At 41.7% G+C, this 24,483-nt stretch overlaps 1 protein-coding gene across 7 annotated transcripts in view; it reads right to left on the reverse strand.

The window, feature by feature from the left end:
• Positions 1–3,560: 3,560 nt before the first annotated feature.
• GPATCH2L (G-patch domain containing 2 like) overlaps positions 3,561–24,483 on the reverse strand; it is a 29,748-nt gene continuing 8,825 nt past the window's right edge. For 2 of the 7 annotated variants that reach the window (XM_081173902.1, XM_081173903.1), the window contains exons 4-10: positions 23,013–23,189; positions 22,243–22,322; positions 18,189–18,256; positions 17,431–17,470; positions 15,091–15,176; positions 9,577–9,674; positions 3,561–3,932 (exon numbers count right to left, since the gene is read on the reverse strand). In XM_081173902.1, the coding sequence (XP_081030028.1) occupies positions 3,859–3,932; positions 9,577–9,674; positions 15,091–15,176; positions 17,431–17,470; positions 18,189–18,256; positions 22,243–22,322; positions 23,013–23,189 (623 nt within the window). In that variant the 3' untranslated portion in view covers positions 3,561–3,858. Of the gene's footprint in view, positions 3,933–5,890; positions 6,137–9,576; positions 9,675–15,090; positions 15,177–17,430; positions 17,471–18,188; positions 18,257–22,242; positions 22,323–23,012; positions 23,190–24,483 lie in introns of those variants that run through there. The other 5 variants (XM_081173904.1, XM_081173906.1, XR_014002727.1 and 2 more) reach the window with 5 other exon arrangements.

Genomic DNA, 24,483 nt, shown 5'->3' on the forward strand with positions numbered 1-24,483 from the left:
CTCTTAACCACTACACCACACTGGCTCTAGTGTCCGGAATTTTCTAAGAGTTTCATTGAATGCCTCCAAATTCTAGTGTCATGAAGGAGAAACACTTCTTTATCCAGGTTCTCCACACATGCATCAGTTTAGAAGCCTTGTGCATGAAATAAACGTCTTTAGATAAGAACAAAAATGGCACCTGATCTAGCAAGAGAGATATACACACAGTATCAGCCTATCCCATGCATTGCTCATGGCAATGCTCATCTGGATGTGTGTCCCCATGCACAATATTTATCCAGCCCCATTTAATTGGCTAGTTCATCTTTGATGCGGCTGTTGTTGTAGGGAATTAGTAGCCTATGATTATTAGATCCTGTCATACAGTATAAGTTAAAAGTAACTTGTATCTCCCAAATGAATTGTCACAATGTGAGCAACTATGTTCAGCTGATTACATTATTATTATTATTATTATTATTATTATTATTATTATTATTATTATTTGGGGGGGATGTCACAAGCTCGGTATACAGGTTAAAATAAAAAAGAAATACAGTGGTACCTCTGGATGCGAACGGGTCATTTTGAGCGTCTGCACATGTGGCAAAACCCGGAAGTAACGTGTTCCGTTCCGCGGAGTGCAACCTGAAAACGCTCAACCTGAAGCAACTTCAACCCGAGGTATGACTGTACTGAAGCACACATCAATCCTACACACTGATTTGAAGGACTAGAGCAGGAATGCTCGAAATGGACTTTGGACATGCCTGGACTAGAGAACATGCCTGAATGGACCCACAGTGTAATACAGAAAACCTTTTAACTTGTTACATGGTTGTAATTTTTCAAAGACTTATATACAGGGTCCTGTGGGTTCCACAATTGTGTGATCATATTTTAATAATAATAATAATAATAATAATAATAATAATAATAATAATAATAATAATAATAATTTGGCAGCTGTTACAGATGCCCTCTAGATTCTGTTCACACTTTTACTGCCTCTCGTTGCTTCTACTTTGTTACTTGCCACCTCCTCCACCTAGTAAAACATTTGTTTTAAAAAGAAATCCATATCCCACATTGCAGTCAGAACTTGGCACAATATGCATTACTTGCATAAATGTATTTTAGTCACAGAATTGAGCTTCTTCTCCTTAAAAGAATATGCATTCCTTTAAAGAAGAATCTGCCCTTTATTCTGTGGAAATTATTGTGTGGAATTCATAAGGCCCAGCTTACACGGTTCACATGCTAAACAATCATCCTATTTTGAGTATGTGGCCCATTAAGTATAGCAGTGACTGTACACATCAATATAAGCATTTTACATTCTTACAAATTATTTCTTTTAAAGGAAATAAAAATCTCAGAGCTCAGTAACAAAGCCACACACTAGCAAGTTTGGGCTGCGTTTGAGACACCTTGAAGCAACCAGGTACAGGTTTTTGTTACATTTTAAAAGTGTTATATGGGGAAAGCTAGTTTTAAGTGCAAACAAAATAAGGAATTGGTGACGGTGCAACTCATCATCACTTAATGCAACTCAGTTACTGAATATTTTCATCTGAACCCCATCTTAACCTGTGCTCCAACAACTACTGATTCCGTACTCTAGACACAAAAAAAGCTTTACAAGATATTTGGGACACAGGCTAATGCCTATTGTGCAACATAGGTGTGTCTGATTGGCTACAAAAAACAAAATGGTAGCTCACATTCATTTACATGGGAGTTTGCACAGGAGACAGTAACATGAGTAACACAGATGTAATGTATTGATAATGGTGGTGCTCTCCAAGGTCTCTCAAGACTTCACCGATTCATTCAAATAAATCCTTGTCTTGTGCATTCTTCACACAGGATTAAAAGGCTCCTTTACTCAGTCAATTTCAGAGTATTTAGGACTCAGAGCATTTGAAGATCAGAGCTTGTGCCTGGGATACATGGTTGGTGCAAAAGGCTCAGACACAGGCAAGGCATCACTAATGTGACTCTTCTAGTAAGGCATGCGTGAGTTGCTCTGAATTATTTGATAAACCCAGATCAAATTCACTAACACAACCAGAAATGGTCTCCAGGGCTATCATTTTTCTACAGCAAGAACATTTTCTTGTGCCTGTATCACACTTTCCGTTTTATGAGTTGTAAGGCAAAAATAAGGGAAACATGCTAACCCTTCATCTACATCGAAACACTGATTTGCTTCTCATGAGAGGTTCTGTATGCACAAAAGCAAGCCCGATTCCATTTGCTCTGGCCTTAAGAGCGTATGAAAAGCCCGGCTGGATCAGACCAAAGGCCTATCTAGGCCAGCATTTCCAGAGGCCAACCTAATGCCTACAGAAAGCCTGCAAGCATAAATCACCCTCTCCTTATACGTTCAAGCCAACAGGATCCAATCAAAAATATAATAGTTGACTCTGTGTGCGCGCACCGAGGCGCATCTTGAGAAAACAACCCCACAAGGGAGGCTCCAGACAATAATCGGAGGAGGAGGAGGATGTGCTGTGCTCTAATGTAAATAGTGCTAGAAAAATAACATGGTTATCTGGACTTCTCATTTTGATGCTGGCATCTAGGAATTGGGACCATTTTGCAGCCTCGTTCACTTATACTGGAAAAAGGATAGCAATGAAAGAGTTGTTGGGAGAAGGCACCACTCTCTACTATATAACACATCTACATCATAGTGAGTACACTGTAATCAGGAAATGTAGAATAAAACACAGTATGCACTTCTGAGGACATACTGCCAAAAGGGGAGATTCCTTTTTTATACTGCAGGAAACATCCCAGCTTGAAGACAACAGAGCAAGTGGTTGTCATCCACAAAGGCTATTTTGAAACCACACATCTAAATGGCTATTCTCATAGCAACTTATGGAGTACAGGTTACTGTCTCAAATGATTTTTATACTGTAATAGTTTCCAAAACAGAAAAAGCTACTGTTGGCAGAGTCCATTTCATTGTCATTCGCTTTAAGGTTATATATTGGAAAGCTTCCTGACATGACAGTCCCATTTTTGCATTTATGGTTCTACTGGCTCATGCAGTAGGATACACAGGAAAGAGGATCGCAAGGAAGGAACCATAGTTTAAAAGCAATACTAGGATACCCCAGTGATACAGGAGGAAAAGCTGAAACAATAATGCTATGTTAAAGTGGGGGGAAGCAAACCTCAAAATACTGACCAACACGTTGCTTTTGGAAATGTTCCCAATATAAAATTCAAGTCACCCAGTTCAGATAAAACAGTTTATCCTCTGTTAACCTCCACTCTAGCTCAGGGATCACTGCTGGCTTCTTTTTGGGTCTTATGCTTACAAACAACACAGGCTCAGCTTTCCGAAAGAACTGCAAATAGAATTTCTTCTATTAAACACAGGACTCTGCTAACAACTGAGATGTGTCTGAGAAATGAAGAGCTTTGCAACGAAGACAGGGGCCTGCAATAACCAAATACCATTTTGCATATGCCACCAAGCAGCTTCTGGGGCTAGAAATGAGAGTGTGCGACAAATACTTGCATAGCAATAGCAGGAACACTGGAAGTATGGAAACCCCCAACACTGATTATGCGTTTTTATATAGATTTACAAACATGATTTGCAGGATGAGTGGGGTAAACATATCATGCTGACAGAGGTGTGTGTCACATGCTAACACCGAAGAGATAGCTATTGCCGGAAGGAAAATTCTGACGTACTCCAAAGTCGAACATATTAAAAAGCCCAACTAGTTGACAAAGGAAGAGCTGCCTCCATCTAGTGCAGTCAAGGACCATCTCCTGTGGCATTTTCTTAGAAAGCTGCCTGGGGTAGTAGCGCTGCAGCTCGTCTCTGATGAATGGCTTCTGCCTGTTCAGTCAATTCTGGTGCCTCTGGGAGTGTGGCACAGGCGGGCCTGGGTCTGAAGTATCTATGTGGATGGATAAAGCTGCTGGAACATCACAATAAAAAAGGAAGAGAAATACAATGAGCAAGAACATCAAAGCAAGGTACAATTTGCACATCAAATGTTAGGTGCCAAGCCCCACCGTATGCTTCCACTGCCATGACTGCCTATCCTATTCGTTTACTTTCAGCCAGGTTTACAGGGCTCTAAAAGACTAGAATACTATGTAGATTCCAAGCATTGTTTCATTTGTTCATTATTTGCATTTCAAAACGCTATGTAGAAAGCTACACCCTCTGCCAATAAATGCTCTGCTCATAGCCAGCGTGTTGCTGAGGAGGGAAGGGGCGGTCAGTCACAATAAAAACACAAAAACATCATCAATGCACCCTCCTCTTTATGCAGACTGCAGGGTGCCATGGGGGTGGGCAGAAAGGGAGAACAGTGCCAATTTATAGCATGATATGGATAACTCCAGAGCTTCTGAAAACCATTGCTGGTTTCAGCACTAGAGAGCTCCCAGCAGTTAAGACTTTCTTTTGCTCTAACCCAGGAATGGGGAACCCATGGCTCTCCTGAAGTTGTTGAACTACAGCTCACATGAGCCCCAGTCAGCATAGCCATTGGTTGGGGATGATGGGAATTGTAGTCTAGCAACATCCAGATACTCACCTCTGCTCTTAGCTGTGGAAGTGACCTGACAAAATAAATAGTCCCTGTTCTGTGTTTAATATACCCAAGGTTGTGTTTATTCTGCGTCAAACGGAAATTTGAATTCTCTGCCCAAACAGCCAAAATTCTGTGATCAGGCTTGGACAAATTTGCATCTACTTCCTTGCTTTTGATTTTTTATTCTGCTTCTAAAGACCCATGTTTCATAGAATACATGATCTGCCACAAATATGCAGTCGGCAGAAAGAAATAACGCATTTTCCTTGTGGAAAAAGGGAAGCGACAACTTTAGGGATAAAGGTGGGAACCTGTCTAAGCACCATTTTAAATTCGTCAGAAATGGAGCCAGACTCTTCTGGCTAAAAGAGAAATCAGCCTTGCACAAAAGAAAATGGATGACGTTCACTTGATTGTCACTGAAGCAGCTTGAGCACACCTTGCAGTGTCTACCCACGCTGCAGGAAAGCGGTGGAAAGAAAACTAGCAATGCTTTTATTCGTCCCATTGAAGTGACTGAAATAAATTGAGCAAGAATATGTTGCCTAAAAGGCCACTAATGAAACCACCTCCTCCGTGAAGACAGCTGGACCAAGAGCAAATGCAAGGCCAGCTGTAAGAGGGTCCAAATGCAGCTCACATTCTTAAAAGCTAAGGGGACCTGTGAGGCTATGAGACATGCCTAAAACAAGGGAACATAAAACTGTTTCTCAGGTAGATTTGGGAGGTATTTTGAGGGGGCGGGGTGGTCTCCAAGTCTAGTTAAGAATCAAATTCTAATAAGCCTGCTATAATACCCTGCTATTAAGCCTGCGTAATATCCTAGACCTCAACCACTGCCCAGCAATAGAGTAGGTAGAACGTTACCATACTTTCAATTGAGGACTATTTGTGGCATCTGACCCACACACACAGCTGCCCCAGGAGCATGTGGAACTGCAAAAGCCCTTGTGCAAGTGTGACTTAGGGTCTCCATGGTGGAATGGCAACAGTGGTGTATATAATAACCCCATTTTTAGGGATGGCAGCTGCTCTAGAAGCGTGAGGTGGTCACATAGGGTTCTCATGTGTGAACCGTTTCTTAGGGATTGCCAAGGAAATGTAGTTACAGATTCACCCAGAGTAAGTGGGCATGACCTTGTACAGGTGCCATTAAATATATATTAGGTTAAAAGAAAAAACAACCCTCCAGATTGCAGCTTCCGTTGCCACCACTGGATGCATCTTAAGTGGCCTGACTATCATCATCTAAATTCAGTCAAATTCAACAAAACTTTCTGTAGGTGGGGAGGGGGAGGGGTCTACGACAAAGGAAGATTTGTTGCTGCATGTTTAAGAAAGAAGCTAAATTCATCACAATGACAGGGGAGAGTGTTGGCAGAGATTTGAGCTATTTATTCTTTTAGGAAAATCCTATAAAGAATGACATGAGGAAGCCTCTATCTGCAGTCTTGTTCATCACGGTGGTGAGGAGTCCGATAACAGATGTATGCAGTAGCGTGATTTAGTGCCGGGAGCTGGCCCCTGATGTGTATTAATACAGCGGCAAAGCGGAACGAGCCTCTCTTCATCACTCATCTCTATAAAAGAGGTGGAATCCGAGATGGCCCGATGTTAGGCAGAGCAAGCCCATTTGTTCTGCTGACTGATGGAGCCAGCTCAGGCTGTGTCCTTCACCTCTCTGGGGCACACGGGTTGCATAAAAGGAGTTCACTGAAGCAGGACCTGGTCAACAAGTGAGATGAGAGCTGTTGGGCTCAGCCAGAGATCTGTTTTGGAGGCACGGTCTAGTCCAAATGGGGCACCCTTGCTTGTACAACCCCCCTCGTTCTCAGGCCTGGGACTGAATGGTGACTCACACCAATCTTTCACTGCCAACACAAAAAGTCGTCACGTGAAGCTAGAGCTACAGTGAAAGAAAATTGAGTCCAACAAGCTAGTCAGAGAGGAAATGTCCAAGTCAGTGCTGACTGAAAGCATGCCAGGGGGAGAAGAAGCTTTGGCCAGAGATGTGCATGCCCCATGTATCACACAAAAACACAGAAAGATATCTTGCTTCCTTGGAATACTGGCTCTCATCTCTCCCCTCACGTTCTTTTCTAATAAAGAAGAGGGTCATTTCTAGCTCAGCTGACTGTAAATAGAGGTGGCCAATCTGTGAGCTTCCACACACTGTTGGGCTCAAACGCCCATCGTATGCGACCATTAACCATGCTGGCTGGAGGGAAGAGATACACACAGGCAGCCTATATGTCTCTTTCTGTCCACGCTACACTGCGACAATGTCCTCCATCTGAAAGCCCTGGGTTGCTCTGGGTGGATCTGAGCTGACCTGGGATGATCCAGAGATGCCTCAACCCAATCTAGCTAAATCCCAGGTTGCCCCAAATCGATCTAATTCAGTTCAGGATCCAGTTGCATCCAGTGCACAAACCTGGTTTCAAATTGTTTTGTCTTATAACAGTGTATTGTTCATACTTTGTACGTCCTTAGGACTGAAAAAAGGCACGATAAAACCATCAATCTAATTCAAGCCACTTGCCAGCTTGCCTGAGGCCATGTCTTTTGCCAGGCACAAGCAAACTCAGCCCTCCAGATGTTTTGGGACTACAATTCCCATCATCCCTGACCACTGGTCCTGCTAGCTAGGGATGATGGGAGTTGTAGTCCCAAAACATCTGGAGGGCCGAGTTTGCCTATGACTGTCTTTGGCCCTCAGTGTGGTCCCTTCTTAACACTACCTACCCTGATGCTGGTGCACAGGGGTTTGGCTGTGCTGAGCTTCGGAAAAGACAAAATCAGTTTGCAGCGCTTCTGCCTGCTCCAAAGCTCAGCACAACATGCAACACAAATCCAGAGTTCTCTAGCACACAGAGAATTTCAGCGAGTGCAACCACAATATATGGCTGGCTAGTAAGTCCATAGAAAATTTAAGGACCCCTATATTAAAAGAAACCTGGAAAACTAAAAAAGTTGCTAGAAAAATTGAGACAGATCGCATTAGAGCACACCAGGGGCTACCTTTTTTGCCTTCTCAGAGAGAATGATTTTCACAAAAAGGAACAACACAGAAGGAATATTTAATATTGCAATAGCTGTCTGCTCCAGATAATTTGTACGTAATTTGTTCCAAGAAATACAGCAGATAGCAACTGAGTAGTCGCTATCTAATCCTGCATTTATTTCAACTATCACTGCACTTCAGGTTTCTTAGTGCAAGACAGGATCCATAAAACCTTCCTGAGACAACTGCTATGGACAAATGTTTAGCAATACTCTTCTCATTCCACTCACTGCCTCAGTGACTGCTCCTCCTCTTTGCTATTCTTTAAGAACTGTGTGCACATTCACGTATGCAGAGAGATCCATGAGTAGACATTTTGCTTGTGTCAGGACACAAGGTGCACATGCAGCTCTGTGTTTCAACAGTTCGCCCCCTCTCTACATATACACCTGCATCATCTGCTGCCTGAGGCAGTCACCTCACTGTAGTTAATTGTAGGGCCAGCCCTATGGTAGATATGCATTGCAAGATTACTACGACCACCCACACCAACATTTTATTTTGTTACTTGAGCCTGTAGGAGTAGTACAAGGGTAGTAGATCTGCCTGCATGTGCATTTAGAGTGGAGGAAGCATGCCTGAACAGAACACACACAAAGCTGCGTAGAGACCGGAAACATCAAGGGGCAAAAGATATGGGGGGAAAACATTAAGACTGGCAATGAAGAAGGCAGCAGTGCTGGCAAACCAAGGAGCTGGTTCTATTTAATTAATCCTTATTAGCTGATTAATTGCTACCTCATTCTGTCCAAGCATTTCCTAATCAATGGGAGTTCACTTTTTTTGTTAAAATTAATGCTTTTTCTTTAGGGACCAGGTGAAGATATTTCTCTATAACCAGGCCTTTAGCTGATGAATATTCTATGGCCTTTTAAATGTGTTTAGGGAGGCGGGAGTTATTGGTTTGCTTTTGTTTTATTATGCATTTTGTGTTCTCATTTTGTATTTTTAAGTTGTGAACAGCGCTGTGATTTTGGATGAAGGGTGGTATATTATTATTATTATTATTATTATTATTATTATTATTATTATTATTATTATTATTATATTGGATTATTCTTATGTGTGGGTGGCCTTCAATCCAATAACCTACATTTTCTTGGGGTACCCGCATACTCCTCTCTCATCCAGAAATGTTGTTTCTTCTGCTTTAAGAAAATAAAGCATACTCTCAAAGCACAAAACAGTTTCTCTCAATGAGTAAGATGCTCTTTAGGCAAAGTACCAAGAGATTGGCACAAGGGAGAAGCCAGCATCCATGTCCTATTTCCTTTAAGCTTTCCAAACACTTCACTACTAGTAGTTAGACTGTGTCAACCAGACTTTGCAACTGTTGGCCTCCAGATAGGTTGGACTACAATTCCCATCAACTTTAGGCGGCACAGCCGCAGGTCACTAGGTTGGAAAAGGCTGGGGTAAACTCTCTGCTTTTTTAAAAAACAGTGATGTTAATGTGCAAAGGAAGGCCAAGTTCTGCAAACTAAATTACATGAGCTAAATTAACATGCATATACTTGGTTGCATGACCAATTCTGCCTCTGCTAGTCACAGAAGGCAGAAGAGCAAGGAAATATTATTAAGCCCTACTCCTGGACATCAGGAGCTGAGTGCCCTCAATACCTTTTGATTATTATTTTCTAAATATTTTTACTAAACTTTTTAACAGCAAGCAAACTGCAGCAAAGCTGCCTTTTGATGATTCATCAGGCATTATCCAGGCATTTCCCAACTGACTGCCACAGTCACAAGGAGTAGAAAATGAACTTTCTGCATCCAATACTAAATGTGGCATTTGTGCAATGCAAGTGATACAACCCTGCCCTGGGAAGCCTCCGTATCGCACAGGGGAACAGCTGAAAGGGCAGATCTTTCTTAAAATTCAGGTGTTTTCCTGCTCCTTCAAAACAGTAGCCCCCTAAATCATTAACCATTTATACTGAGGTTTAGCCAATTTACCTGAAGTTGGGCTGGAAAGGGAGGCTGTTGCCATTACAGGCTTCCTCTTCCTCTTTATGTCCCTTGAACATGGGGGTCCGAGATGTATATTGGTCTGCCTAAAAAGGAAGAAATAAAGTATAATGATTAAAAAATTAAGGCAACAAACACCATCTTGACAGTCCCTTTATTTATTATTTATTTTTTAAGTACCAATTGCAGGGCCACCACCAAGAAAGACTTGTTTCATGCACTCACAAACCTCACTGATTTCACTGGCAGGCACATAAAGCAGGACACCATACACAGATCTTAAGGTTGATCTGCAGAGGTGGAAACTCCCAACTGCAGGTGAAGTTTTACTCTCTTGTCTAATAAGCATTAGGTTGGAACACTAGAATCATCATATTTAGGCTGGCAATAGAGCTCCCTCCACTCCCCCAGAAAAGTGAGCCTTGTTTTCCCCTATGCATAATGCAAACAAGATGGAAACAGGCATCTCAAGGAATCCTCTACAGTGGTACCTTGTTTTGAGTCCAGGATCCGTTCCGGAGCCCCGGACGCTCCACGAAAGGGATGCTTGACAAAGTGCCGCTCTGCGCATGCGTGAAGAGCGATTTAGCACTTCTGCACATGCACGAGTGGCAAACCCAGAAGTAACCCATTCCAGTACTTCCAGGTTTGCCGTGGACATTCGCTGAAATGGACGGTCGACAGGACAGACTTTCACAGAGGTATTATTGTACATTAAACAAGCACCCTTCTTGAAATGTACATTTAATTGCAATTGATCTTCTGAGAGACAGCCATACAGAGCATTCCCTTTAGAACAGAAAAGTGTTTCAGTTGAAAAATATGATCCTTTGTTATTATAATATCAAACTTAGGAATTTCATGAGTTTCCTAAGAACCTCAATTTTCAGGCCTTCTCTGTAGATAATACAGTTGAAGACTCTTGTATTTTCCCCATTTTAGAAAGCAAAATATATGGATTGTACCAATGCAAATAAGGAAATGTGCTTATTAACTGATCGCCTTGAAAATGATTAGCTCAGCTATCCTCATGCAGAAGGAAACATTCAGTAGAAGACACTTCCTATCAAGGGTATTGCTACTGTGACAGTATTCAGCTCAGCTGTTGCAGTTGTATTTAACAGTTTCCACTGCAAATACCAGATGCATAAAAGGTGCTTTTTCTAAGCCTTGAGGTACCACCTGGGGCTATTTCTGATGCCTTCAAAGGTCAAAATTAATAGTGAGAACAGAGATCCTTCTCTTCTTTGAAACACCACCAGCCAGCTGGGCACCCAATTCTGATCTGCACATCATAGGTAGAAATCACTACAAGTTGCTCATCCCATCCAGCGAACACAACATCTTTGCATGCAAGGATTAACCCATTGCACAGCACAGAAAAGGGTCCTGGTAACAAATGATAACCAGTTCATTAAAAAAAAAAAATTCACTACACATGTACTAGAGAGACTGGCAACCAGACTGGCCTATCCAAAATGTAGCCCTAGGAAGATTATCTCCACCCTCTTCTCCAACAGTCAGCATCAGATGTGTTTATAACAAAACAACAGCATGGAACCATTGCCATCCATGTTCACATTACTCACGGGCAACTTTCAACAGAGGTCTCTGTATTTCTTTTCCATTATGCTGGCCACTAGCACCCGTCAGTGATTAATACACACACACACACACACACACACACACACACACACACACACACACCCAATATGGAGCTACCTATGATGATGCAACACCTGCATTTGGCAGCACAGCAGACACAGATAAAGAGATGGTTTGGTTGTCTACTTGGTGTCCCTCCTTAAACTACATTTGCAATCACATACCAGAAAGATGGTGACCCAGGATGAGAAAAATGTTTTCCAAGGGCTCAGAAAGGCACCTAATGCATTACCACTGTATGCAACTCTGAATGTGGGCTTCATGATGTAGGTTGATGGTATATCATGCTGCAGTGAGATTTTCATCTGTTGCCGCCACAGTATGGGCTCTGCTTTAGCATTCTTCATGGGTTATATTTCCTCTGGCGACATGGGCCACATATTAATCCTGTCTTAACTTGAACTTGGCAGATCTCATACTGAGACCAGACTCTTACTAATACCTGGTCTTAATCAGTGGAAAGAATTGGGACAGGAGGCTTGGCTCAGCTTAGGAAATCTTGAGCTATACTGAGAAATACCATCCCATCCCAAATGGTCAACCAACCAACCACTAAGGCAATGAATGCCCTAAGCCAGGAATGAGGAAGCTCAAGCCCAAGCGCCCAATGTGACCCCTCCCCAGTCATCTAACTGACCCTTGGGACTCTCCTGACATCACTGGCCATGCTCTGTGCTTTTGCCTGCCTGAGATGTCTTTTACCTCTGGCAATGCCTTCTGCTTGCCTGGATGGAGAATTGTAACTGCCAACTTTTGCATGGGCAATATATAGCTAATGTGCACGGCTGCCCCATGTACCACTGGAATGTGGCACCCAGAAACTTGCCCAGGCTTTAGGCTAAAAAAGCTTCCTGCTCTAAGCATTTCCAAGGAAAGCGAAGACAGGGAACCTTTATTCTGCCACCTAGATACACGGAATGCAGTAAGTTCAACCTGCTACCTCAATGCAATTCACACTGGTACTGAGGAACATATTCTCAATGCCAACTTCTTCATGCTTTCCACTTTTAAAAAGTGCATTGTCAAACAGAAGCTACAACAGACATGGCATGATTAGTAAATGCTTTGTGCTCTTAAAGAGCCGCAATTACAGGCATGTGGAAAGAAGGAAAGCGGTCCCTGAGATGCGCTCTCTCACATGCCTCCCAAGAAGCGGCAGGCCATTAAAATTCCATGATGAAGAATCAAAACAGCCTGGGAACAGCCAGGAGGCAATACAGCAAATTAATACACCAACTATCCCCAAGGAGGATGGCAAAAAGGGAGGGAAAGGGGGGGGGCTCTCGTCGCTTTGCAAAATAAAATTATACTACTAATGATAACAGAGTCACCAAACCCACCCCCCCTCCCACACCACTTCTAATGATGGGTGTGGAATTCCCAGTGCTGCTTCTGACACTTTGAGAGAAGTCTCACCACATCACAGACAGACAGCTGAAAAGAAAGTCTTGGTATACTACAATTTATACAGCCTTTTAACTGCATCTTCCAAGGAACCCTCCATGCAGAGCCTTCTCCTTGACACCAAAAAGCCGCTCCTCGCACACCCATGGCTCTACACTCAGCAATCTGGCTGGCGGCTCTGTTTAAATGAAGCAATGGGTTACAAGACAGTGACTATGCTACCTAGATGAATTTCACCGGAAACCACTAGGGAGGTAAAGAAAACATAGGTTAAGGCAGACAGGTGAAAAAAACAGAATTTGCCTGATAACAGTGCTTCCAATTGCATAATACATTTGTGAAAGGCTTTCCGGAGGCAGACAGTGCTTATAAGAACTGGCAGTTTGAGCAGTAGGGAAATAATTTACATGGCATAGAGCTAGTATGGGCAACTATGGCCCAAGGTGCTGCACTTTTTGAAGGATGCTTTTCTTTCTGCTACATGCCAGAATATTATATCTCTCAAGTAATACAGCCTCAATAAGCTTGGAAATTATGGGAGGAATTCACCTTGCGCTAAGCTGATCAGCTGTCATTTCAGCTTGCCTGAAGGAACAATTCCCCCACCCCTTCCCCTGAATGCTATTCCAGGGGTTCTCCAGACTGACCGCCCCTCACAAGCCAATTCTGGAAAGTGGAGTTCCTTATGCAGGTCCTCCACTGATGGGGCTAATTGATTCCCACCCATTAGCAGGGCCCACTCATAAGTTACAAGCCCCAAAACATGTTTACTTGCTCACCTAACTGCATATATACATAGATGTCCGTCATTAGATATACAAAGTAAGACCTAAAGCAGGCACAGGCAAACTAGGCCCTCCAGATATTTTTGGGACTACAACTCCCATCATCCCTGGCTAACAGGACCAGTGGTCAGGGATGATGGGAGCTGTAGTCCCAAAACATCTGGAGGGCCGAGTTTGCCTATGTCTGACCTAAAGCTTAAAAAATCACTTGGAATCAAATTAAATTCACTACCAGAAACGTGACAAGTAGCTATTTACAAGCCGAGCTCAAGGCTCATCCAAGTTTAAGCTACTGGCTTTCATCATCATAACAGAATAAGAGCTGCAGAGAATATTAAGGTTATCTAAGCAAGTTCCTGCCATAACGTAAGGTACTTCCAACCACACACCTCTACAGAGTATGTGTGCCAAATGACAAAAAAATGAACAAGGTACTGAAGCAATAGGTTTAATAAACATTACAAATGGCTCAAAAAGGACAAGACAAGCTACATATTACAGTAGAATTTGCCCACCCAAGTCTGGGTTGTTAAATAATACTGAATCTTTCCATTTTAGCAATGCAAATGAAACCTTCTTGACCCTCTAGCACAGGGATGCCCAACCAGTAGGTCGTGATCTACTGGTAGATCCCCAGCTGACCCTGGTAGATCACGGGATCCTTATCGTGTACAAAAAGTTATGTGGGGAAAGCTAAAATAAACTCTGCGCAATTCTCCCCAAAAAAGCTCAGCAATTCTGGGCAATCCACTCACACCACGCACGCTCCTCCTCCCTCCAATGACAATGGGTAGATCACTGTCAGTTTTTTATACTGGGAGTAGATCACAGTCTCTTGGGAGTTGGATATGCCTGCTCTAGCACAAGTCCACTCCACTCAACATTTCATCACCAGTCATGACCAGTTTTCCTGCATGGCAGGGGGTTGGACTCGATGGCCCTTGTGGTCTATTCCAACTCTATGATTCTATGATTCTATGACATTCTGCCAGGACTATAGAACAAGAGTGAAAACTTCAAAGATTTCTAATGAAAATTTCTTCCTAACCTCACATATCCCTCACTGAGGCACCAGATTAAATAATAAAACATCCTTCATATAAAATATGTTGTCCGCTCCCATGACAAGAATTTGAAGTGGCTATTTTGGATTTTTACATTTTCTACTTTTAGTTAGCATTTTCTTCAGACTCCCAGGCTAAATTGAATAATGGATAGAGCCATTCCTCACATTTAAAATTTATTTAACCTCCCTATTCAATTATTCCCTTGCTATTATATTGAGCTTTCTAATGCACAACACAAAGTCTGCTCCTTGTCCAGGTATCAGTCATCCAAATTCATTGGCCCAGTTCACATGTAACACTAACAACATATACATAAAATCAATTCAAATTCAATACAGAAACCAACAGAGTATTATCATTTTAATGGGTATTTTTAATGGTATTTGCTTTATGCTGCAGCGCAGTTCTGCAGTTGTTGTAGTTTGCTGCCTTGGACTCTTGAGGAAAAGCAGGATAAAAATGTTTTAACCCAAAGAAGTAGAAAAGGAAGTCACCTATGCAATTTGTTTCTGACATGCATAATCCACAAACCAACAGATGCCATACCATTCCTCACAATGAAAGCAGAAGGTGATGGTTACCTGGCTGTGCAGTGTGCTGGTGAGCACCTTCGGTGGGAAGCATCAGCAAGAACATCCAAAGAATAGAGAGGAGATAGCGGATTGAACTGGAAAGACAAGAGAGAATTGGTTAACAACATGTGAAGTAACATTAACTGAATACAGACAGTTGAACTATCCTTACCCAGTCTCTCTCACATTATCTGGAGTCTTACATTCCATATGTAGTGGCAGCCAATTTCTGACCCCAGGCCACACTGCTCACTCATCTGGAGGAGAAAACCAACTGGACTTCGAACACACCTAGTCAAGAAGGCAACACCTTTCTCCACTCTCAAGTAACAAAGAAAACCTCTACCAGTTAAGTCTGTTTTCATTTGTACAGAGCTGTGTACAAAGGAGACTGACATCCACCTTCACTGCGAGATGTTTCTTTGATCATAGTCAACTTGAGAACCACCAGCATAGATGCCACTTTAGCATCACAAGATCATCTGCAAAACTCAACTGCAGAAACAAATTGTTCTTTACAGAGATGTGAGCAACTGAAGCAATCAGCTTCACCAGTACTAATGATCACAGCATACTGCATTTATTTCTCCAGAAAAAGAACAAAACTTTTACCACAACAAGAAATATTTTCTTCTAGAAGGCAAGGGAGCAGCACTTGAGGTTCTAAAAAAAAAGAACAACCTAAACACTATTCAAACATTAACAGAACATATGATATAGTCCATGTGGTCCAGAACGAGTGAATTAAACAGTTGGATGCTAACACACATTCTTCCTGCATGTGCAAAACTAACATGTCAATGATACAGCTGACCTCAATGGCTTCCTCCCATGTGCATGAGAAGACTAACATGCAACTCCCCATCAACCTATCTGTTGTAGCGTAGTCTCAGGAAGGCCCTGCTAAACAGCAGGATCAGTTCAATCTTCAATCACAGAGAACTTAAATAAATAGTAAGGAAAAGCACCAATAAACTACAGCATTGCAAGATGTCAGTTTTTACCCTATCAGCTATCTTTATGGAAGCCTGCAAATTCCAATCTTCTAAACAGCTGTAGTGCCTCTTACCACTTGCTTCCAACCAAACTTCAAAGAAATTCAAATTGCTAGATTGACTGGGTACTGCAAAAAAGCACTATTTCCTTTAAAAATAGATGCCCTCTTACTTTAATTTTGAACAATATAAACATATAAGTTATCCAGTTACTGGAAGCTCACTATAAAACCCAAGGAACTTCAAAATAATGTGAACAGCTGGTTGGAAAAAGTTTGGGCATACTGTAATCAGATTCACTTTCAGATGGATTATGAGTTCAAAATGAAGTACCGGTATGTCACTGGAGATTTTTAAACTACACTTTTGAGTTTATTAAGAGATTTTTTTTTGCTATCAAATGAGGAACACAGACCTCATCTAATTGATTAAATTGTAACTGAACTAACAACTACTCTGTACATTCAGGAGTTAGTCCATTAACCTTTTGCACTGGTGTAAGTTAGTTGAGGCTGCAAATTTAATTGAGAGAACAGAAGTGTAAATATTCAGTGGCTCTCCCTATTAGCAGTGGGAAACAGAACATGGAAAAACCATCTTTAAATATACTTGGAATTACCAGCTTTTTCTCTGTCTTACCTGCACAGCTAAGAAAGTACCAGCATGGCTAAATAACCAAGTTAAAGCAACTATCAAATGCAGTAAGACTTCTTTTGAAGACAGGGAGAGAATGTTGTTGTTACTGATAATGAACAAACAATTAAAAGGGGCAGAGGGAGAAGACACTATGTTCTGGAAAAATCACATGAAAATTTATAATTTATTTATTCTTACATTTACATCCCACCTCTCCTTCAAGGAGCTCAAGGTGGCACATGTTTCTCCCTCTCCTCATTTTATCCTCACAATAACCCTGTGAAATAGGTTGGATCAGTCACTATTTCTCAGCCTAAAAATCACCAGCTGAGCCAATGGCCAAGAGGGGATTTGAACTATGGATTCTCAGGTCCTAGTCTGATGCTCTAACCACTACACTTTATTGGTGATTCAAGATGAACCAATAGAAAAATGCACCCCAAAAATGCTTTAAATAATCAGAAAGCTAGATGGAAAGGCAGCTAGAAAGAGGGAAAATGTAGGAGAAGGCCAAAGTTTTAGGCCCTAGGGCACTGTTTGATACAAGGAGTCATTGTGAAGTAAGGTCTTCCAGTATACAGTGTATGACCAAAGGAAGGTCTTTCGGCCTTGCACACAGGCTGCAAACGTGGAAGAAATTGGAGGCCACGACTTCATTCTTTCTAGAGACAGAAATCAAGTAAGAATACACAAGAGAAGCAAAGTACAGCCATCTTACCTGGTTGCGATCTCTCATTCCCATTGACGGCAACCAGAAACTAGAGAGATAGTAGAAGAGACGAAATTGGAGGAAGCATGAGAAAAGAATTGGAAAAAAGGAGGGGGAAACAGATGCACAGAGAAGAAAAGAAGAGGATTAAACATCCATGTAAGACAGGTGCATTAAAGACAGGTTTAAGACAAGGGGAATTAATCTAGGTATCAATGGATGAGAGAAACTCTATCCAATGGATGCCACACTTAAATTAACAGCAAAAAGAGTAGGGAAACCAGCACCCCATAAATAAAAGGGAAATTTCAGGCATGCTCATCCACCCACCCACATCTGTGATGTCCAAGAGGATATACTAATTCAGAAATGTAGATAATTCATTAGTAACAGAAGCTGGTGACTACCTTGGGTACCCTCCCTACCATAGCCCAGCAGCTCAGGTACTTCTAATACTGAAGTTTCTTTTATTAATCTATGCTGGGTTCTTGTGCATTTTGCCAATTCACATAGTGCAAGAATGAGGAAGATGATTACATTGACAGGAGCATTGCACTGGCCTTTTTTTTTTTAGCACAGTGGGAAGAGGATAGGAAATGCAACAGGAATACAGAAAGGCAAGCACATCACCCCTTCTATAAAAGATGGCTTTCTAATAAAATGGGAGGATCCTCTCTGCAAGTTAAGAAGGGACAAATTCTGTATTATGAGCCTCCCCCTCCCCCTCCCCAGACTTATAGACCTGTCTGCAGCATTCAGGTGCTTACTCTTTTTGGCAGGAATCACCAATGATGTGGCTAATCCTCTCAGTGCCCATAGCACTCATGATGGTCTCCTGAAACACAAAGTGACAGGGGGGAGGGCTGAGGCTACAATGGCAGATGACAATGGATGCCCTATTTATTTAAATCTGGGCCTGCCTCAATTGGGTTTTAAAAAGGATGCAGTGAAAGGCAGATTTTAAGAGAAGAAGGGCACACAGGTAGTGGGAGCTGAACCCTCCCCCAGCTAATCCCCTATAGTATGTTACCTGGACTGTCAGGGTTGGATACTGAAGAGAACCTGGCTGAGAGGGACTTCAGGAAGGTAAGCTGCAGCAGAAAGGCAGGTTTGGTTCCTCTCACCAATGTTTCCCATACGCTCTTAAAACTAAGTCTCCTATCTCCATTTCTATGTGTGATTGGGGCAGACTCAGGCTTAAACGAACAGGTCTGCTGCTATCACATGAAATATGAGCCTCAGGCACTCTCCCTCCAAAAATCAGGCAGCACAGACACACATGACACACCCATAAGACAGTGCATTCTTGTTCACATGGGGTCAGAATAAATGCATTACCCTCTGAGCAATCAAGAAGTGTGACTCCAGCAGCCTTGCAAGAAGTTAACATCTGAAGACAGTTTAGGGAAGTTTTTAACGACTGATGTTTTAATGTATTTTTAGTATTTTGTTGGAAGCGGCCCAGAGTGAGGAAACACAGCTAGATGGCTGGTGTATAAATAATAAAATATTATTATTATTATTATTATTAACCTTCATGTTGATAAGAGAAAAATGTAATGGAAATTCATGTTTCCTACACTGCATAGAACTAACACTGTCTCTCTGTTTCCTATGACATAGTTATCCAGAAGGGCCAAAATATTACTGAACTGTCCAATAAGCATATAGCTAGAGGTCGCAGTATGGTCAATGTCTCAAGAACATGATGGATTCAGTCTGAATATTGCTGGGAGTGATTTAAGAACTGGAAATTTTACTCCTAGATAAAATCTCAAACATTCACATGAAGATGTTAAAGTTTCATACATTCACTATCCCTATTAAAGTTATTGTGCAGAAAGTGAGGAGGATTTTATTTCCTCTTGCTTCAAGTTCCTTCTGTGTTTCTTTCATTGGCTTGCATTTTTTCTGCTCTGTTTAGGGAAGTAGGAAAGGAACGTTTAAGACCACCCGCTTTGCTCTTGGTTATTTAAAAGCTCTGACCTAAAGCCACAAGAGTCTTAATTCACTTATTTTCTGCTCCAGTTCATTAAGGTCAACAGATGCTGAAGTGCTTCAGTGGTGCTGCGTGTGGGGGTTTTTTTTAAGTGTATATATGTCACATCATGTTCTACCTGTGTTAACCAGAACTACTTAACAATCTTGAGTAAATGAGCAAGTCCCATATAAAAACCTGATTAGTTTGCTCTTGTTTGTGCATGTAAAACAACAAAAACCTAGGACTGGATTAGAATATAAGAAATGTGGTCACTCATCCAAGATCAGCCCTCCGATCTGAAACATTACCCATCCCTCACAAGTGATTAATCACATGAGGCAGCTTGCAGTCATTTCTGGTACCCCCAGCCTTATTATTTCACATGAATAAAAGCAAAGGTACCCAAGACATAGAGGGCAATGGTATGTTCTTAGTAGATAAAATAGCTTTCAGAAACTCAGCTCAGTGTCCTGTAGTTGCATATACTCACAGTTCTGTGCATGAGATTGCTTGCCACACAGAACAAATTGCCAGAAGATTAGGATCAGGATCTGATCATCAATGGGTAGCTTATGGCCAGGAACTCTGAACACTATCACATGCAAGGTTTGTGGGGAAGCAGCAGCAGGGGTGAAAGATAGGCTATTTGTTACAGTAGAGAAATTATTAACTTAAAGTGCCGTAATGTTTAAATTTACGGTTTATTACTGTGTAAATTACAAGTCGTACTTTGGGTAATTAGCAGCTCGCTGGCGGGGAGCTTTGAATGAAACTCATTATTTATTATTACAATTTAGAAGAGAATGGGGGAGGGAGAGCAGTGACCTCCACTGCAAATGACATAGATCCCTTTAAGGTGATGAAGATAAATTAAACAAGTAAATATTATTCTTATTTTGGTTCATTAGAAGTGCCTCCTAAAAGCTTAGGGCCCTAGGCTCTTACCAGTGGCCTAGTCAAAGGCACTGTATTCACCACAACTAAATCTGCAATTCAACAGTATTTAACTTAGCAAGATTAATAGAGTTGGGGTGTGAAAAATCTGTCAAAGACAGAGAACAAAAAAGGAAGGGACACCACCCTCCTGTACAGATGAACCAGCTAACATATAGGCTTTATGAACACAAACTCCCAATGCACAGAACTAGATCTGGAGTTACACTGAGTGGAATTAGTAAAATTCCAAGGAGGGAGGTGAGAAGCAACTTTTGCCCATTCTCCCTTCCCTTTGTGCATCTCTCCAAATATCTGCTATGCAGGTTTGGGAGACCCTACACTCCAGTGTTGGAAGTGGTAGAAGAGGAAAGGGGCTAAAATGAACACACCCTGCCTCACTCTGCCTCCAGAAGAGTCTACATCAGTCCTGTCCAAAAACACAAGGAATTATGTTTACAGAGGGAGATGCCTGGATCCAACCCACAGAGCTTCCAACTTCCACTCAGACAAGGATTAATTTTCCTTCAGCGAGAGCTCCAGGTGAGTAAACTATTTAAAGGGTCCAGCTTCCCACAACAAACTCTGCAAACTATATTCAACCAGCCCCTTAAAGTTTAGAAAGCAAAGGTTGCAGAACTCCAGCTTTACCATACAAATGCTTATGATGCATAACTCAAAACCAGAATCCCTGCAGTCAACAGCCTTTACCTTTCAGCATTTAAACACAACACACGTTCCACACTATATACCAGTGACTATGTATTACAAAGTATTACAAAATCTTCCACCCCAGCTAATAATACTGCATTTCAGGGAATCCTTCCTTGCACCTTACAACTGGCTCTTCCAGTATTGTTTTTAATATTTGGTTGGAAGCCACCCAGAGTGTCTGGGGAAACCCAGCCAGATGGGCGGGGTATAAATAATAAAGTAGTAGCAGTAGTAGTATACTGCACTTTTATAGCCAGCCACCCTCCTTTCCTCAGCACTGTCCTATTGTCTAGTTTCCTGAAGCTTATGGACTTCTTAAAATTAGCTTTACCATGACTATTTACAAGTAGCTAAGAAGTTTGACATACGTCAACATATGAAGCAAATTTAAGGCCCATTCAAACTTTTCTTTGTCCTGTGATTTGGTCAAGTATTTTGTATCGATCTATCATCAAGGGTCCGAGACGGTATTTTGTCCCACAACTTTCCCCAGGAAAGCCAGCTGTTTACTGCTGAATCAGACCAAATGTCAATCCAAGAAAAACCCAAAGATAAATTTGTTCCTCTTCTGAACCAGTTATAAAATAGCTCCTGAACAGGATTTCATGCTCTTTCCTGGGAGAGGTGTTGGGAGTGGTTTGCTTCTACCTCCTTTCTTTCTTTCCCTGCCTACCACTGCAGGATCATGTTTCAATTTGTCTCTCCAGCTTCAAGCAGTGCACTTCTGGTTTTCTTGGAGAGCTTGCATTTTTTATTTATTCTACTTTCTCCAGCTAAGCAATCATATAAAAACTACAGTCAAATTATATACATGTTCCCGCTTTGGTTGGACCCATCATAACCAATCAAAGCTTTATTTTCTGTCTTTAATAATAAGTATTAAAGAATATGTATTGGAAGGGTTCCAGCTCCTAATGATTATTTTATTATCTGGTTTTCTGATTCCCCAGTTTTCTGATTCTGTGACTCTCTGCTACAGGTGGGCAGAGTTGAAGGTGGAGACAACACAAAAAGTGGACTGGGGCAATAAAATCACAAGTAGGAACATACAACCCCGAACTGAACTGAAAACAGGTCAAAGATGGGAAATGTGGCTGGGCAAATTGTTGTATGGTCCACTTTCAGCTGCAGGTAGATCTCCTGCAAGTGATGCAGCAGTCACCAACAAATTACTATTCTCAAAAAAGCAATACCTTGCTCACCAGCCTCCTACGGCCCTTCCTGAGGCAGCGGGTAGGAACACTGGGAAGACGGTTCAAGCGGGCATGAAACCCTGGGTGGGGAGAGGAAAGAAGAGAATGCTGAAGACAGAACACTATCAAAACAAAGACCACAATTAACAGTTAGTTGTAATACAGAAACAAGAAACTAGACTGCATTCCAATTTCCAAATCTACCTACAATATTGAGCTTGGGCATGCTGTTATGCTCTCTGTATTTCTCTCTATTTACATAACCTATATGAAGAGTGACCACAGCCATATGGCAAGAAGGCAGCATGGGTTAAAGCACCCTCTTCTGACACTGTTGTAATGCATGCTAGGTGAGTAGTATTCTCGCACCAAGAGCACTGAAAGTTGAAGGTACTGACCAAGCTACTTAGGATAATAGGCATAATCATACATAGTCAGAACACCTTTCTGTAAGTCAGCCTGCATTTATCCACAATAAATTAGTATTTGCTTCTCAGCTACATGGTGAGTGACAAATTTCACACATCTATTAAGGAATCTGACTGACATACAGTGTCTGTCTGACTGCACAATGAACCTCCACTTACACAACCTCTCTCCCCCACTCCTCCCCTTCTAGCTCCATATCATCTCCAGAGCCCCACCCCCAGCAGATTTTAGAAGCTACAAGCAGGAAAAGGAAGGAGGAGTCTGCTCACACAAAACCGGATGTTACCCGCAAGCATTTCAACTGTGTCAACTTTCTCCACAACATTTATTGAGAATCTCACCTCTCGTAGCTGGCCGAGAGGGCAGAAGGAATGTTGGATCAGAGATTTTTTCAAGGCTGGAATCCATTCGTTCCATGTCAGACTGGCGGTCAGTTCCCCACTTGGGCAGGAGGTTGGGAACCGTGAATCCTGAGACACATTCTCCCTCATAGAACCAATCACTCTGTTCATCATCACCTAAAGGAGAAGGAAAAAGCTGATCCAACACTCCAAAAATCAACATCATTTGAACACTGTTGGTTCTCTCCAAGCTATAACAATGAAATAAGCAGCATTCACTTGTATGAATATTCCTTGCTAGAACCATTATGTTTGCTCTTGTACCTAGAATGCAGAACTTTATCCTACATGTATAACAAAATGTCTGAACATTATTGCTTGTGTTCCAAGGTGAATTTGTTCTTTTTGTTTGAGCACAAGAACACGTTTAATTGTTAACTCATTGTCTATGGTAAGAAATAATTTGTTAGCAACTGCACAGCTTTATGATACGCTCTATGTAGGGCTACCTTTAAAGGTCTCTACCCCCATCATCCTGCTCGGACACTGAGGTCTAGTGCCGAGGGCCTTCTGGTGGTTCCCTCCCTGCGAGAAGCCAAGTTACAGGGAACCAGGCAGAAGGCCTTCTCAGTAGTGGCACCTGCCCTGTGGAACACCCTCCCACCAGATGTCAAAGAGAAAAACAACTACCAGACTTTAGAAGACATCTGAAGGCAGCCCTGTTTAGGGAAGCTTTTAATGTTTAATAGACTATTGTATTTTAATATTCTGTTGGAAGCCACCCAAAGTGGCTGGGGAAACCCGGTCAGATGGGCAGAGTAGAAATAATAAATTATTATTCTTATTATACAACTATATATATGTTGTAAAAAAAAATCAACCTGAATTTGAAAGCTAGAGGAAGACCCCTCAGCCTTCAAAAAACTGGGGGGGGGATCCAAACAAGACTCACAAAAGTGGGGGGGTGTCACATTTTCTCAAATACACACAGTATTTCAATGCTGAGACAATGCAACTGCCCCATGAGAAAACCACTGCTTTGAAGGAAGGCATAGATTTGTTGCAACAGAAGAACAATTACAAGTTTACTGAACAAAACCAAACACAAGACATAAGCATTTAGAAAAGGCATACAATTTTCTCTCAAGACCAATTAAGAATACATGAAACCCAATATTCTCTGGTACTCTTATTGTCTAGCACTTACCTAATTAGGACATTAACTCTGAGTAGTGGTTTTTTCTACTTCATCCTTACACATCAAAAAAGAAGTGCTGAGAGCAGTTGGCCATTTTTTTCTAATATTCTATATTTCTCAACATGGATGCTGCTAAATATTCTCTGAAGCTTGCTAGCTCTCCAGTTTTATTATGATTTAGAAAGTAACAAAAAAGGACTGTTTTGATACTGAACAAGAGTCATGATCTAAATTAACAGAAAGTCTTGTAGCAGCTTAAAGACTAACACATTT

The sequence above is a fragment of the Podarcis bocagei genome (genome assembly GCF_964188305.1).
Source record: "Podarcis bocagei genome assembly, chromosome: 1".
Lineage (NCBI taxonomy): Eukaryota > Metazoa > Chordata > Lepidosauria > Squamata > Lacertidae > Podarcis > Podarcis bocagei.